The sequence below is a fragment of the Oryza brachyantha genome, chromosome 5, assembly GCF_000231095.2.
Source record: "Oryza brachyantha chromosome 5, ObraRS2, whole genome shotgun sequence".
Taxonomy (NCBI): domain Eukaryota; kingdom Viridiplantae; phylum Streptophyta; class Magnoliopsida; order Poales; family Poaceae; genus Oryza; species Oryza brachyantha.
Window position 1 is genome coordinate 18,271,354 of NC_023167.2, and position 15,172 is coordinate 18,286,525.

General features: G+C 43.1%; 3 protein-coding genes across 5 annotated transcripts; 2 read left to right on the forward strand and 1 right to left on the reverse strand.

Moving 5' to 3' along the window:
* The first annotated feature begins 1,308 nt into the window (after positions 1-1,308).
* Positions 1,309-3,148, forward strand: LOC102711155. Of its 2 annotated transcripts, XM_006654688.3 has the most exons (7): positions 1,309-1,536; positions 1,944-2,015; positions 2,110-2,177; positions 2,268-2,394; positions 2,477-2,557; positions 2,672-2,764; positions 2,856-3,148. In XM_006654688.3, exons 1-7 carry the CDS (start codon positions 1,309-1,311, stop codon positions 2,940-2,942), a joined length of 756 nt encoding a protein of 251 aa, XP_006654751.1. In that variant the 3' UTR covers positions 2,943-3,148. The 2 variants fall into 2 exon arrangements, with proteins under 2 accessions (XP_006654751.1, XP_015693282.1); XM_015837796.2 differs by having other exon boundaries at positions 2,110-2,394.
* A 33-nt stretch (positions 3,149-3,181) lies between these two features.
* Positions 3,182-8,253, reverse strand: LOC102722864 (sulfhydryl oxidase 1). 2 transcript variants are annotated; one of them, XM_015837206.2, is made up of 12 exons: positions 7,950-8,253; positions 6,635-6,659; positions 6,434-6,526; positions 5,906-6,087; positions 5,604-5,676; positions 5,423-5,491; positions 5,255-5,328; positions 5,024-5,177; positions 4,464-4,504; positions 4,202-4,348; positions 3,634-4,121; positions 3,182-3,545 (listed from the first exon to the last, which is right to left on the reverse strand). In XM_015837206.2, the coding sequence occupies exons 1-11, from the start codon at positions 8,171-8,173 to the stop codon at positions 3,650-3,652; spliced, it is 1,554 nt and encodes a 517-aa protein (XP_015692692.2). In that variant the 5' UTR covers positions 8,174-8,253; the 3' UTR covers positions 3,182-3,545; positions 3,634-3,649. The 2 variants fall into 2 exon arrangements, with proteins under 2 accessions (XP_015692692.2, XP_040380037.1); XM_040524103.1 differs by having other exon boundaries at positions 3,205-3,545; positions 3,687-4,121.
* A 4,254-nt stretch (positions 8,254-12,507) lies between these two features.
* Positions 12,508-14,334, forward strand: LOC102699314 (non-classical arabinogalactan protein 31-like). Its single transcript, XM_040524596.1, has 3 exons — positions 12,508-12,712; positions 12,893-13,405; positions 13,494-14,334. The coding sequence occupies exons 1-3, from the start codon at positions 12,508-12,510 to the stop codon at positions 14,264-14,266; spliced, it is 1,491 nt and encodes a 496-aa protein (XP_040380530.1). The 3' UTR covers positions 14,267-14,334.
* Positions 14,335-15,172: the final 838 nt, after the last annotated feature.

The following is a 15,172-nucleotide window of genomic DNA, read 5'->3' on the forward strand; positions in this document are numbered from 1 at the left end:
CATCTGAATGTATTATTTCCGAAATTGAAGTTCCACGGCAAAACCTTGGTGCAAATCGCAGGCTTCGGTTGGACTTGGACCTACCAGTTCTTCCTCTTGAGCTCATTGGGCCTGATTGGTGAACAGCCTTGAGCTCGTTCTTTACCCTATCCAAATTTACTCATTTTTCGCGCACATGTATTCTACGGTGATAAACGATGTGTCTTGCGAAAATTTTATATAGAAAAGTTACTTTAAAAATCATATTAGTGTATTAATTTTATATAGGGAAATTGCTTTAAAAATACTATTAATCTTTTTTCAATTTTTATAACTAAAAATTAATTAATCAAGTACTAATATATTATTATTTTTTCCTCACAGATATCTAAAGTGCCAGCGAACCCAGCCTTGGTCTCACCGTTAAAACATACATTTTGGGGCAAGAGAGAGTACATATATATGTATTCCCAAAAGCTAATAGAGGCTGCCTAATCCACTGATCAACACCTCCACCTGTCAACTTCTCCACTCTCGGAATCGTATCAAAGAATGATGTCAGAATCAAGACAGAAAGGCAACCAAAAAGGGCAAAAGATGTCCCAGAATTGTTTGAGTTAATTTTTTTCTTCTAACTTTGTAGTTTGCAAGATAGGTTTGCGGTGGTAAAGGGTAATCCTGAGCCTTAGGCAAATGGCAATATAGTATGACTTGATGATGCAAAACCTTCTCCTGCAATTGTGGTCAAGTGCTTCTTTCCTTGAGTTTTGCTCGAAAAGAATAACTTTCTGGAGTCAATAAGCATCATTCCGTTTGCTGTCAAATTTATCCAGTCATTTGTTCCCTTTCTGCTATGAACAACTAAAGCATATCAGAAGCTAAAGCATAATCAGAAATAAGAAAAGATGTCCCAGGATCAAGCAAAGAGGCAATAATAACATAGGCAACTACTCCATCTCTTGCTTCCCTCTATACAAGCCCCAATGTTTCAGCATTCAGATATCCAATTCCCTCCTTGCAAGCCTCCTCCTGTAGCTAGGGTTGCTGCCTCTGTTGCTCCTGTTCCTATTTCCTCCTGACCTTGCTTGGCCTCTGCATTTGCTCACCTCCTCATTTTTGTTGAGAAAGCTCATGCCTTGATTTGTTTTTTTCTGCTTGGAGCTGCAGTTGCAGGTGAGGATCCTTTCCAATACTCACTATCTTGTGAGATGAAAATGATCACTTTGTTCATATGTTTCTTGCAAAATACCTTCATATTTGCAGGCCAATGGTGTGTTCTTCTGATTTATTGTTCTTGTGCTTGCACGAATCGTCTCAACTTTCTCAGGGATGGCAGACCATTTTACAGTCATGGCTGGCCGGTTGCTTACGGAATCGACTGTTCAGTCCGCCATTGATGAGGCCTCTGCTACTATCCCTTCTTCAGTGATTGCTTGTGACAATGATGTTCAAGATGGAAGGGAGAAGAGTGGTGTCCTGGTAGAATGCAGAATATGCCAAGAAGAGGATGATCAGACCTACATGGAGACTCCCTGCTCCTGCAGGGGTAGTTTGAAGGTAGAAATTAACACCCTCATCGTTTGGGCATAGTTACAAACAAAAAATAATTTATGAATAAAATTTTTATATATATGTTTTTAATGATCAGAAGGCAATGACTGAAAAATAAATTTTGATATAAAAACTTTAAATTTAAAGTTAAATATTCAAATTTTATCTTATAAGCCTAAGCAAAAGCGAAAAGATGGGGGTCCTCGGTACCAAGCTAACTACGCTTCCATTTTCGCAATTCTGCATATGCTAGATTTTTTTTTTGTTACACAGCTTTATTAGTTTTTGTTACTCTGCGTAAGATGTTCCGAGGTTTTTGATCAGTTTTATTCATTCTCAGACCTCCAACCCTGTAGTGCCGCATAATAAAATATCCTTTTCTAATAGTATTATGTCTATCATGTTTATTGCAGTATGCTCATCGCAAATGCATTCAGAGGTGGTGTGATGAGAAGGGAGATACCATATGTGAGATATGCTTGAAGGTGAAATTTCTCTGAACACCTAGTACTCCTGAACATCTCAAAAACAAGTTACAAAGAAACCAGTAACATATAGTTTGCGTTTTTGTGGATACAGCAATATACACCAAACTACACTGCCCCTTCAAAGTTGTTTCGACATGAAAGAAACTCAATTTTCTTCAGGTGCTTTAAAACGCTTGACCTGCCATTACAAAAAAGTAGCATTCTTCTGGTTAGACATGGATCATCTCAAGCTCACATATCATTCTGCAGAACTCCCGGTTACATTCAAGCACAGGTCATGCAGAACACAGATCGAAATGCTGCTGCCTCAACAAGCTATGATCCTCAACTTCCCAATCCAAAAGGTGTAATCTATTGTCGCATAGTTGCTCTAACTGTAAGTGCCTGAAAGAAAAAAAAGAATCTTCATTCCGTGAAATTTCTGAACATTAACATTCAGAAACGCCCAACTTCATCAGCTTATGGTTCTCTTGGTGCTCCACGACGCAATCTCGGTTTTCCTCGGTGACCACGATGCTTACACCGTCGCAATGATCACTGTAATTCTCTGAATTCTCAGATCGTAACACACATATATATTGCCTTACCATGATGCATGTGTAACCTGAGTACCTACTAATATAAGTTGCCCCAAAATCATTCTTCTGAACCAGCTGCTGATGCTTAGAACGGCTGGAATCGTCATACCTGTCTACATCCTCTTGGTCTCTGTAACTGAACTGCTTCATCGACGCAGCCAACGGCAGGTTCGCAGCTCATACTGATACAATTCATGCTGCATTGCTGCTAAAGAACTTCAGCTTGTTTCATGCTGAAATTTAACCGTCCAAATACCAGATTTCAGAGGAGGTTGCTGCAGCGGACATCATCGTTCAGCAGGTGCCTCAGTCACCGAGGCGGCAGCATGTCATCAACATCCAATAAGTTCAGAGATGGAGTGTGTGTGTGTCAGGTGTGTATACATACAAGGCATAACACTTGATGAGGTTTTGGGCAATGGAGGTGCATATCATACAATTGCAAGGTATGAAGACGTGTGAGGATATTGGTGTGAAGCTTGACGATTGACAGCGCGAGCAGTAGGTTGCTCTTTGTAAATATAGGAGAGTTGCATGCACAAACAGCCAGTCGCTTCTGAATCAAATGGAGATGGAGTGAAGTTATCTGGTTGCTGACAGCTGTGAAGTGAATTCAAAATTTCACCCGTTACATGGACAATAACATCCCATCGTATACCAACCGTCCGACATCTATGTCAAAACATTACACATCTACACGTTGAACCTATGATATGATGCAACAAAGTTCACATCGTTGCACAAAAAAAATCACTTAAGAGTTAATCATCGTACTTATGTGAGTTTTACATCCGTAACTGACAGCCCGACCATTTGATTTTCCACACCCTTTGGAGCACTTACCGAGATTTTAATCCGTCCAGAAAAATACACTCATGGATGAGCCCCTCTGATGAAGTGCAGGGTGAGCAATTGGTAGGCTAATTTTCAGTTCCAGTTCTTTCTTTGCCTGTAAAAAAATCGACAAATAGAACCTAATCACTTCTCTGTGATATGAATACCATGTAGTCACGCAGTAACAATGGTATCCTACCAACCTAAAATGTTTTTTAATCATATTTTCTTTAAAGAGCGTAAATGGTGTGAGTACTTTCTGTTCTTCTGCTGGGCCCTCCAGAAGCAAGCCAGCGCCCCAAATGTACAGCTGGCAATTGCAACACCCAGAGCAGCTCCAATTGGGACGCTTGCAGCATTAGATGTCGATGAATCCTCCGAAACTATCTTCTTCTCTTGTTGAAGAGACTCCATGTAGGTCTCCTTGTAGGATGATACAAACTTCTTCCCATAGTAGTTAACCAAGAATTGATATACTTCATCCTCGTTCCAGTCCACAGCTCCATCAGTAATCTTGCTTGAACGGTAGCAAGATGGGCAGAGCTGATTTGGAGGCCAGGTAACCTTCGGAAATGATGGATCACCAGTTCCTAAATCCTTTTCTTCTTTCATCAATCTCACATTCACTTTGTTATGTGTGCTCCATAGCCAGAGACTGAGCTCACGGGCAGATTTGAAGGGGGCTGACACACTACAGGTAAAAGACTATGGTCAGGCATGCAATAGACACTTTTTAAATGAATTTGCATATTGCAAAGTTTGTTTCCAAACCTTGAACACATCTCATAAAAGTGCTTGCGGCATTCCTCACAGATGAAGAAGTTGTGAATGAAATCACATATTGATGTAAAGGTTGACTGGCTCTCTCCATCCCCGATTCGGACGGTTAGTGAATGCATCAAAACCCACAGGCCACAGCTGATGCAACAAAAAAGATGTATGAGTGTTATATTAAGTTTGACAACTCCTATGGCATTTCAGTAAAGGTGCTGTGAAGATATATGTGCAAAGTACATGCGGAGAGAGGCATCACCTAAATCCTCTCGTTTCACTTTTACTGCCACGGCAGAACAGCTGCAACATTGGGCACACAGAAATAAGAAGTGAATTCGAGGGAATAAAGATTGCTAGGTATAGATATTACTTGTGATAATATTAACTCAGTACTAAAAACACTACACATAAATAATGCAGCTGTTGAAGTAAGCTATGTCAAAAGATACAAGATGTTGCTTACTCCTGACACTATCATTTATATAACGGATTTACTAAGTCATTTAATGAGAATATCTCAAAACTAAAATAATAAAGCTTCACATGAAGTACATGCATTGGGGAAACATTTCCATCAAACTGCAAAAGTAAATATACACAGACAAGTTGCATTTTCTAGTTTAGTATATTATCCATGTATGGTTTAATATAAAAGAAGGGTTTTTTTACCATACTTAAAAAGTATCTCAAGGTATCAAGAATTTTAGTACAAATTTTTAGTACCTTAGATACTTTTTCAAAGACAGTAAAAAAGCTCATAAAAGAATGCCTAATGAAGAATTCACTGGCAGCCACTAGGCCTGGCATTAGATGACATACCCAGTATCCACGTGGCACTTCTTTTCCACAGATCCAGTGATTCTCTTCTGCGACACTTTCCAACAATCTAGAACCCTCTTGTGAACTTAATGACAGATTTGATGGCCAGTGATCATCGAAGTTAATAAGTAGCTCAGCAGATCCCCTTCGACACCTAAAGAATCAACCAACTGCATAAAATAAACTTGTATGGATTTGCACTACTAGAAGTTCAAAGGTCCACACTCATACCTCTTGGATGGGTGATGTGCCACCAAAATTTGTAAAAATCTGATGAGTGCATCACGATTCTTTGGTTTGATCATCTACAGTTAGCAAGCAACATTAGTCATTAGGTCAAAGTCAGAAAAGCAAGAGCAAATATCACATCAGCTGTGAAATTTCATCATTAACTAGAACCTTGTGCTCCAAAATTATTTGTAACGCGTGTGATGTTGCTTCCTCAACATCATAAATAGCTTGAACAATCTAAAATAAAAGATTGAATAAGTCAACAAAGGCTCAAAAGAATTGAAACATAGTGCACATAGCAATACCTCATGCAAATTTTTTCAAAAAAAAAAAATTCTGATAATCGAACCTGTTCAGGATCTGAAGCATTCTTCGGAAGCATATTTTCGTTCTCGTATTTTTTGTCTTCCAAACTGAAAGAACTGCAGTTACCATAAACAATGTATCAATAAAACACCGACATGCTTACAATGGTCAAAGAAACCAAAAACCAAAAGGTAACAGAACAGCATTATAACCAAATTTCAACCCACCAAGACATTTCAAAGCAACCACAGTTAATAGAGAGGCACTAGAATAGTACAGGTAGCTGCTGGTTCTATATCTACAGAACTTTTAGGAAGAGCAGAAAAGGCCAAGAAAATAACTTACCTTTTCATCTGATTATTTATCCACTTAAGTAAACGCTCTGCTGTTCTTCCATCATCAATTAATTTTATCTCGCTATTCTCTTGCTTAGAATCCCACTTAGCAGAAGCAAATTTTGTTGGTGGACCCCAAAGTAGGAAAGGGTAATGGTCAACTGAGAATCTATTGCAAAGATCGATGTTCACCTGTGCTGTCGAACAATCAAAAGAAATAAAGTATTACTCCATGAATGTGTACAACAATGCATTGAAAATACCAGATTATTGGGTATTTTGAGAAAATTAGAGGCTAGACAGTCAAATTAAGAGGTGCCGAAGCTTCATGGCAAAGAACTCTCTCCATTTATAGACTTTAGTTTGGAAATAAAAAGCATAAATCAAAGGATTGAAGGTATACTTCTGTCGGTAATTTCATTATCCAGTTAAAAGTTGAACTGCACTACTCCATCAAACGAAAACCCTTTCATAAGTGCTATAGTTGTCTACAAGAAGGAGACTGATGAAAACTCACTCTTCACCAGAGCTACTCTACCTTTGATGCACAATCAACCCTTGCCATCAGTATAATCCCTGGATGTGCAGCATCCCGTCCATTGAATAGTTTTGCAACCTTCTCATAATGGGGCTGCATGTAAGGAAGGAACTTAGCAAGAGTGAATTTCTGATCATAACACGCTACTACACCACTATCTTTTTACCTAAGTACATTGCTAATCTACCATAATAGGCTTACCTTGTAGTTTCTGCAAGCTGGACACCTGAGAAAACACAGTACATATTTCAATTAGCATCAATTCAACAATTAAGCAAATGCCATTTAAGCAGCTTCAAAATAAGAAAAAAAAATGAATACTGATATGACTAATAGAAGTTCTTTCTGATTAAAACAATCTCAAATAAGTGGAAATTCTAAGGCTATGAAGAAACTAAACATCACTTCATAGTTCATATATATTGCCTATTGGCTAATCCATTCTGAATAGTGACAACTTATAACCATTACACAAAATTAACGAATGGAGTATAATACCAAAAATAACTTGCCAGGGAATATTTAGAAGACCAGAATATGGACATTACAGTAAAAAAATAGCATAAGGATACTAATCATTCAAGTGTTCGATTCCCCATAAACAGGTTCCTGTATATTAATCAATTCATCAAGTTCCATTAAATCATGTGAGGTACATATAAGTGTAAAATTTTCCCATTAACATTAAAAAAACATTTAAATATAATTCAATCTCAAGAAGCTAAAACTCAGAAAGAGATGATATCTGCAAATAAGAATTAAACATCATGACATTTATATCCCAATATGTGGAACTTACATAAAGCAAAAATGACCGTACTAATACATTGACAAAATTCAGCACACCCAGAATCCATATCACACAGACAAATATCACATCCAAGCAATAGTGTGATGTGAGTAAGTGGCAACACTGCGAAACTAAACTAAAACTTACAACCCAGTCAATTTCTTTTTCATCATAATAGTAAATGCCCCACTAATCTGCCCAGAATTAACTGCTGGCCTACATCCGATTTAGTCCTAGTCCTACATCTAACAGATTTCCACGTTTCTGGCCTCAAGTTGCACCTTCCTCTCACTCTCAACTTCACAAGTCAGTACTAAAACACGGACAATACTCCCAGGGTCGCACCCTCCTCACATGGCATTTCAAAGTACGAGTGAAGCATTTATTGGTCACTCTCATTGAGATATGAACAACACGCATCCATGATCCATCCATGATCCCACCAATCAGGCCTTGCAACACCTAAACAACCCTACATACTTGAAACCCAAAAATCTGTGGATCATCTGGCATTCACTTGCTCGCAAACGATGAGACGAGTAAATCATTTCGATTTCCAAACAATACATCGCGAAAACGACGAAACCCCGCATTCGCATCTCACCCCCCATCGCACTATCACGATTCCCATCCATCCCTCGATTCTACAAGCTAACGCTCCAGTTACGAATCGAGCCCAGGCCACATCCATCGGGGAAAGTCAGGAGTCAAAGGCGAGAGCCTAACCAGTGGGCGAAGAACTCGACGACGGCCCACGGCTCCGGCGAGGCCTTGAGGAAGGCGTCGAAGTTGGTGGCGTTGAGGTCGACGGCGGCGTCGGCCTCGACCTCCCCGGCGCCTTCCCCGACCCCGAGCGAACGCGCGGCCGCCCCGCGCGGAGCCGCGGCGACGAGGACGAGCACCAGAACAACGCCGCGCGCCACCGCCGCCGCCGCCGCCGCGGCAGCCATGGATCGGGGCCGCCGGATCTCTCCCTCCCCGCCCCTCGCCGGCGTGATCCGCTTCGGACACCTGCCCCTCCTCCTCGCCGAGTCCTAGTGGTGGGGACTAGGCTAGGGCCTCGCGCTCGCGGGGTTTATAATTTTATTTTTTTAAAAAAAAAGAAAAAAAATGGTTTTCTCGCAAATAGCTAATGCGATTTTTCTATAGGCGCGCTCTGATTTGGTGGTGTGCTTTATGCTTGTCGTGGAAGCTAAAACTGTGCTAAAGTGAGATTTCGTCACTGCGAGATGGGCCCGGGAGGATGGTGAGGGAGTGTGGGGCCCACGTGCAGTCGCGGTAGCGGGGCTGAGGCTAGTGTTGCTTTGCTGTTTGGCTTGGGTTGGACTGGCTCCTACGTTGTGCTTTTACAGGTCAAAGGTGTAAGGCCTGGTTTAGTTTAGTTTCTATTTTTTTTCAAAAATATCGTATCGAATTTTTGGACATTTAAATAAAGCATTAAATATATATGAATTAAAAAACTAATTGAACAGTTACAGAAGAAATCTTGAGACGAATCTTTTGAGTCTAATTAGTTCATGATTAGCCATAAGTGCTACAGTAACCAATATATGCTAATGACAGATTAATTAGGCTCAAAAGATTCGTCTCGCGGTTTCCAGGCTAGCCGTGAAATTCTTTTTTATTCGTGTCCGAAAACCCCTTCCGACATCTGGTCAAACATTTGATGTGTTACTTCTCCCGAAAATTTTCTGAATCGAAACACCCCTAAACAGAAGAGTGCTTTGAAAAATTTTGGACCCATAATTGATAAGACTGAAATGGTATGTAAGTAATCAAAAAGTAAATTAAGTAAAAAACATGTGTTTATTCATGGTTTGAAACCCAATGTTAGAATATGAATTACGATAAAAACAAAAGCAAAATCTAAAATTATAATTTTGCTAGCAACTTATATATGCTAGAAAAGGGAGCCACACTCCTTTGCTTCCCATCGGCATCCACTCATTCACATATCATGTATGTAACCATGAAAGAATCGGGTATTTATACTTAAACTATCTTTTTGTCAATCCCCAACCGTTTAGGCCTATACGTCGTAATGGGCAAACATGTTACATGTAAGCTGAAATGTTAGATGCAACCTCTGCCTTACCTAGTTTTTATAGAGTTGAGCAGTTATGAGAAAGCGTCTTGTTTGCTATTATCAGAATTTGGTACAATCATTGTTTTCACTCTAATCTTGTTTATCGCAGAAACTTTTGAAAGATATCGTCATATCGGTGGACAAATTTGGCATCAAAAACAATAACGATTTGATATATCAAGTGAAAAATAGTACTAAGTGCTAATAGAGTAAGATGTGTGCATGAGTTATGCATCCTACAGTCTTAGATTCTTAGTATCATATCAAAAATAGATACTATCACCACCAGTGGTGAAGAGAGGGGGAGGGGTGGCCAGTTGCATGGCTCCTCCAATATTTTTTTACATATAATCATGCAGTTAATTAGACAATTAGCATAAATAATAATGTATTATGTCTCCTCTAATACTCCTATGCACCTCCCATGTTTAAATCCTGGGCTCTGCGTTAACACCGTTAACTTTTATACATACACCTTGACCGTTCATCCTATTTAAAAAAGCTTATGAGATTATCGCTTATTTGTTGTGATTCAATTTATTGTCAAATGTATTTTGAGACGAATAATTTAAATTAACGGTGTTATCCTTAAAAATCAGCGCAGTACCGTGGTACTCAAGCTCAAGAGTGATAATGTTTTCACGAATATTTACACCTGGGGTTTTATACTTTATAGTGCATATTCAACTCTTTTTCTTTTTTGAGGCAAAAGTGCATATTCAACTGATCTCATCTATCAAGTGGTGTATGGTTAGTTACCACCTGCAGCCTATGCTGCATAGTCAACTCTCACCTATCAAGTGGTGTTCTCCAGGTGTTTCATCCCATCTGCTCAAATGTTTGAGCTGCATTCATCGTCCCTACTGCAGGTTTTACAACGATTTTGAGACTGTACTGAATTAAGATACTGTTCTCGCTCAAATCAACGAGCACGCGTGCACGCAAACGAGGCCTACCCAGTTGGCTAGTCCGTCGCCCCTCTGTATCTGAATGTGTCAGGTTTTCTTGATAGTTCTTGAGCAACTTCGAAGCTATACCATTGAATCAGCATAAAAGAGTGATGGCAAGATACTATTTGATGTAGTTTGCTTGGCCGACATTTAGGGCTTTTGGCTGGAGAGGGAAACTAGAGTTTTACTAATCATGTCAACTGCTAACACAGAAGTAGACTGAACAAGATAAGATGCCAACTGCATATATGAACATTCTAAGGCATGGCGTGAATTCGTAACCTGCACATGTGATATATATATGCACTGCACTGAGCGCTGAAGTTTTTCCTCTCTTGAAGACGACCAGTAGAAATTAAGCGACTTCATGATATATAGCTTAAGGGAGGAACATACCGTAAGCACACAGCGCATATATGATCATGAACTTTCATACGTCATAATGATTTTTAAATTTTTTTTTTACAAGAGCAGTATAAACTGTAAAGCATCAATGAACGAGGAAGAATAACCGCAAATAAGCAGATAATAAAAAAGAAGCAAATCAGGGACGTTAATTCTTTGCATTTTCGGACATTAAGGGGCGACTGATCGGCGTATTTATGAACAAAAATAATTTTTAATACATGGCTTTAGTGATCTAAATGTCAGTGGTTAAAAATAAATTACGGTGAAAAATCCTAAAATTAACTTCAAAATTAGAGTTAAAAAATTAAATCTTGATTTATAAGTATAAGCGAAAGCGAAAAAAAAGCGGTACAGCATGCATTGTCCTTAACATGAGGCCGCTCTGTCCATGCATGCAGGCAGTAGCTAGTTTCAGAACGCAGCATACAAAACATAATCCAGACACAGACATAAATCAAAGAGCATAATCATTATGAAGGTGATTAGCTGTTCCAAATCGCCATGAAGCCAAGCAAAGGTGGCTTTCCATTCCTGCCGGCGCCGGGAACAAGCTGCAGCGGTTCGCACTCTTTCTGCAGCGGTGACCGCGGTAACCGTGCCCTCCGCCGAGGCACGGTTTCAGTAAGCCGCGGTAACCGAGTTTAAATTTGAGGAGAATTTAAAAAAATTGAGAAAATTTAATGAAAAAATATATGTTGTATATGTTGATATATGGTGTAGTTTTGTCAAAGAAATTAATGAAAAAATATGTTTCCGGCGTAATTAAAAATCATAAACAGTATTTCGGTAAACAAAATTAAAAAATAGTCTATTGCAAGTAATATTTCATAGGAAAATGGTCAAGAATATATTGTGTTGAGTCATTATTAATTTACACTAGACACTTGGGTACATAATGTTGAAATACAAATATACAACGATGGATATATGAAAAATATGTATAGAGAAAAATTATACGTGTATCTTAGTACATACATAATAGTTTTATTTGTAATAATGAGTAGTAGGTATAGTTGTGACATAGCAATCAAAATGAAGTTGTCGTAACTTGTTATTAGAGTGAATTATTTGGTGAAGGGTGATATGCCGGTGTATGTTTGTATGTTGCAATATCAAAAATTTAGAAAATGTCATGTGAAATTTTCTTGTTTTCCCTATAACATGTCCTATTGTCATAAATATAGTCATAAAATATTTTTCTATTTTTATGTATTTTTTAGATTTTTTAAAGTTTTTTTTGCATTTGACATCATATCCACGGTCTCCTCGCGGTAACCGCGGTTTCGGCTAAAAAACCGTGCGGTAAGCCGTGGTAACCGCTGTTCTCATGTGTTGTTCCAGCAAGCAGTTACCGCGGTTTTCGCGGCTTACCGCGCGGTAACCGCGGCAAACCGCACGGTAAGCCGCGAAAACCGCACGAGTTTAAATTTAAATTTTTTGATTCAAATTCATCACGTTTTTTACGATTTTTGCGGTTACCGTGCGGGATCCGCGGGAGCACGGTACCGCGGTTTTGACGACTTGCGTGGTAAAGAGAACCTGCTGGACACAGTTTATACCTGGGCATCCTACCACTTATCAGTATAAAATGATAATTCATAAGTTTTTATATAGATGTTTTTAGTGATTTAAAAGTAAGTGGAATAAAATAAATTAGGATGAAAACACTTCAAAATTAACTCTAAAATTTAATTTGAAAATTTAAATTTTGGTTTATAATAATATGGAATCCAGTATCTCTCCGCTGCGGCACTGCATGCAACATGCAAGGCAGCACTATAAATCGGCACGCCACGCAGCAGGCAGCAGAGCAGAGCGCACCAGGCTAACATACGCAGCAATGGCGGATTCGGCAGCAAGATGTGCTCTCCTGCTCCTCTTTGCCGTCGCACTCCTGGTGCCGGCAACCGCCGCCCCGAAGTCATCGCCTCCTCCGTACAAGCGCTCTCCGCCGCCGCCGTATCACCGTTCCCCGCCTCCGCCGCCCCACCACTCCCCGCCACCGCCGTACCACCGCTCGCCGCCTCCGTCCCATCACTCGCCCCCGCCGTCCTCCCACCACACGCCACCGCCACCGTACCACCGCTCGCCGCCTCCGTCACACCACTCTCCACCGCCTCCACCCCACCACTAGCCACCGCCCCCGTACCACCGCTCGCCGCCTCCGTCACACCACTCTCCACCGCCTCCACCCCACCACTAGCCACCGCCCCCGTACCACCGCTCGCCGCCTCCGTCCCATCACTCGCCCCCACCTCCGTCACACCACTCTCCGCCGCCTCCGTCCCACCACTCGCCACGGCCACCGTACCACCGCTCGCCGCCTCCGTCCCATCACTCGCCCCCGCCGCCGTCACACCGCTCTCCACCGCCTCCGTCCCATCACTCGCCCCCGCCGCCGTCACACCACTCTCCACCGCCTCCGTCCCACCACTCGCCACCGCCACCGCGTTCATCGCCTCCACCGCCCGTGCCCTCGTCACCACCGCCCCCTGTTTACTCGCCGCCGCCACCGGCGCCCTCGTCGTCACCACCACCACCAGTGGTGCCATCGCCTCCTCCACCGGTGCCCTCGTCGCCGCCACCACCGGTAGTACCAGTGGCATCGCCGCCTCCGCCAGCCAACGTTTACTGCGCCAACACGACGAGGTACCCCACCTGCAGCGCGCCGGCGTACTGCCCCAAGAGGTGCCCTCAGTCCTGCCACATGGACTGCGCCACCTGCAAGCCCGTCTGCGGTAAGTGCATGGCGTGCACGGTAACTAGCTTAGCATTCATGCATGGCTGCTCCTGCTTGATGATCGTGTCGTTGCGCGTGCTCGGCAGATTGCAGCCTGCCGGGAGCGGTGTGCCAGGATCCACGGTTCATCGGCGGCGACGGCAACACGTTCTACTTCCATGGCCGCAGGGACGGCGACTTCTGCCTGCTCTCCGACGCCAACCTGCACATCAACGCGCACTTCATCGGCAACCACGTCCCGGACCTCAAGAGGGACCCGACCTGGGTGCAGGCGGTCGCCGTGCTGTTCTCCGGCCACCGCCTCTACGTCGGCGCGCGCAAGACGGCCGTGTGGGACGACGAGTCCGACCGCCTCGCCGTCGTCTTCGACGGCGAGCCCGTGCAGGTGCAGCCCGTCGCGAACGCCAGGTGGGAGTGGGGGTCCCTGTCGGTGACGCGGACCAAGGCGGCCAACGGCGTCCTCGTGGAGCTCGACGGCGTGTTCAAGATCACGGCGAACGCTGTGCCGATCACCAAGGAGGACTCGAGGATCCACAGGTACGGGGTCACCGACGACGACTGCCTCGCGCATCTGGACCTGGCGTTCAAGTTCTACTCCCTCACCGACGACGTCCACGGCGTGCTCGGGCAGACGTACAGGAGCAGCTACGTGAACCGGCTCGACGTGACGGCGAAGATGCCCGTCATGGGAGGCGAGAAGCAGTTCACCTCGTCGGCCCTGTTCGCCGCCGACTGCGCGGTTGCGAGGTTCGGACGCGCCGGCGGCGATGCCGACGCCGTTGCCATTGCCGCGGACGAGCTGATCGACGTCAAGTGCTCCACCGGCCTCGACGGCGTTGGTGTGGTGTGCAAGAAGTAGAACAATCGATTTGCAGTCTTGCACCTTAAAGGTTGACGAGAAATAATAAGTGTGCACGAATGTCTGCACGATCCAGATGGAACCTGATTATCGATTTGTACTAAGTTAAGAATGCAACCCATGTGCTAAACATGCAGGCGTAGCTCCTGTGTTATACATCGATCCCATTATAACCGTGTGCTCCGTTCCGTTATGCTTTTTTCAGGGCAAAACAGTGTAAACATAAGAGTTTTTTTTTTCGTAGAGAAAAACATAAGTGTTATTTGAAAAATGAAACTGCATATGTAACATTTGCATGAAAACGTCTTCTCATCGTAGTCACTTTTGGACGGCTCAAATTCCACCAAGAATCCAAGATTCGTGCAAGCACAATAACCATATCCTTGCCCCTCCCCTTGTCCGGTGCGCGACGCAAGAGAGGTGAACCGCTCACGTCTTCCAGCGGCGTCACCTCTTTCGCCCAACCTGACGCCCCCTCTCCCGGCCGTCTGATCGCACGTCTATCCTCATCCCCAAGTAAAACAACACCGAGGTGCCCCTTTGAGTTTGATGCCATCTTTTCCTTCGATCGATTTCCCATGCTTCCTCCGTCTCTGGAGATGCCACTGTCGCCCCATCTCCTAACAGTTTCAGATGTAAGGCGTCGACATTGAAAATGCATGTCGCCTTTCTCCAATTATTATGTGGCTTTGCACCTTCAGTGGCGCAAGGGTATACATGGCCATCTGGGCCACCTCGCACGGCACGGCACGGGCACGAATAGGCACGGCCCATTAAGACACAATTGGCGAGTCGTGCCGTGCTGTGTCACGTGCCATGCTTTGCAATAAGCCCACAACACGGAGATGTCTTATACGTGTCGTGCCGGCCCATTAGACCCGCCCGATATGCTCGTGCCGGCCCATT

Coding starts and splice junctions, on each gene's coding strand:
- LOC102711155 (XM_015837796.2), top strand. CDS start 1,309: ATGGCAGACCATTTTACAGTCATGGCTGGCCGGTTGCTTACGGAATCG. Junction 2,016..2,109: donor TATGTGAGATATGCTTGAAG/GTGAAATTTCTC, acceptor TTGTGGATACAG/CAATATACACCAAACTACAC. Junction 2,558..2,671: donor ACACCGTCGCAATGATCACT/GTAATTCTCTGA, acceptor CTTCTGAACCAG/CTGCTGATGCTTAGAACGGC.
- LOC102699314 (XM_040524596.1), top strand. CDS start 12,508: ATGGCGGATTCGGCAGCAAGATGTGCTCTCCTGCTCCTCTTTGCCGTC. Junction 12,713..12,892: donor TCCGTCCCATCACTCGCCCC/CGCCGTCCTCCC, acceptor CGTACCACCGCT/CGCCGCCTCCGTCCCATCAC. Junction 13,406..13,493: donor CACCTGCAAGCCCGTCTGCG/GTAAGTGCATGG, acceptor CGTGCTCGGCAG/ATTGCAGCCTGCCGGGAGCG.
- LOC102722864 (XM_015837206.2), bottom strand. CDS start 8,173: ATGGCTGCCGCGGCGGCGGCGGCGGCGGTGGCGCGCGGCGTTGTTCTG. Junction 6,527..6,634: donor CAGCTTGCAGAAACTACAAG/GTAAGCCTATTA, acceptor CCTTACATGCAG/CCCCATTATGAGAAGGTTGC. Junction 4,505..5,023: donor AAGTGCCACGTGGATACTGG/GTATGTCATCTA, acceptor CCAATGTTGCAG/CTGTTCTGCCGTGGCAGTAA.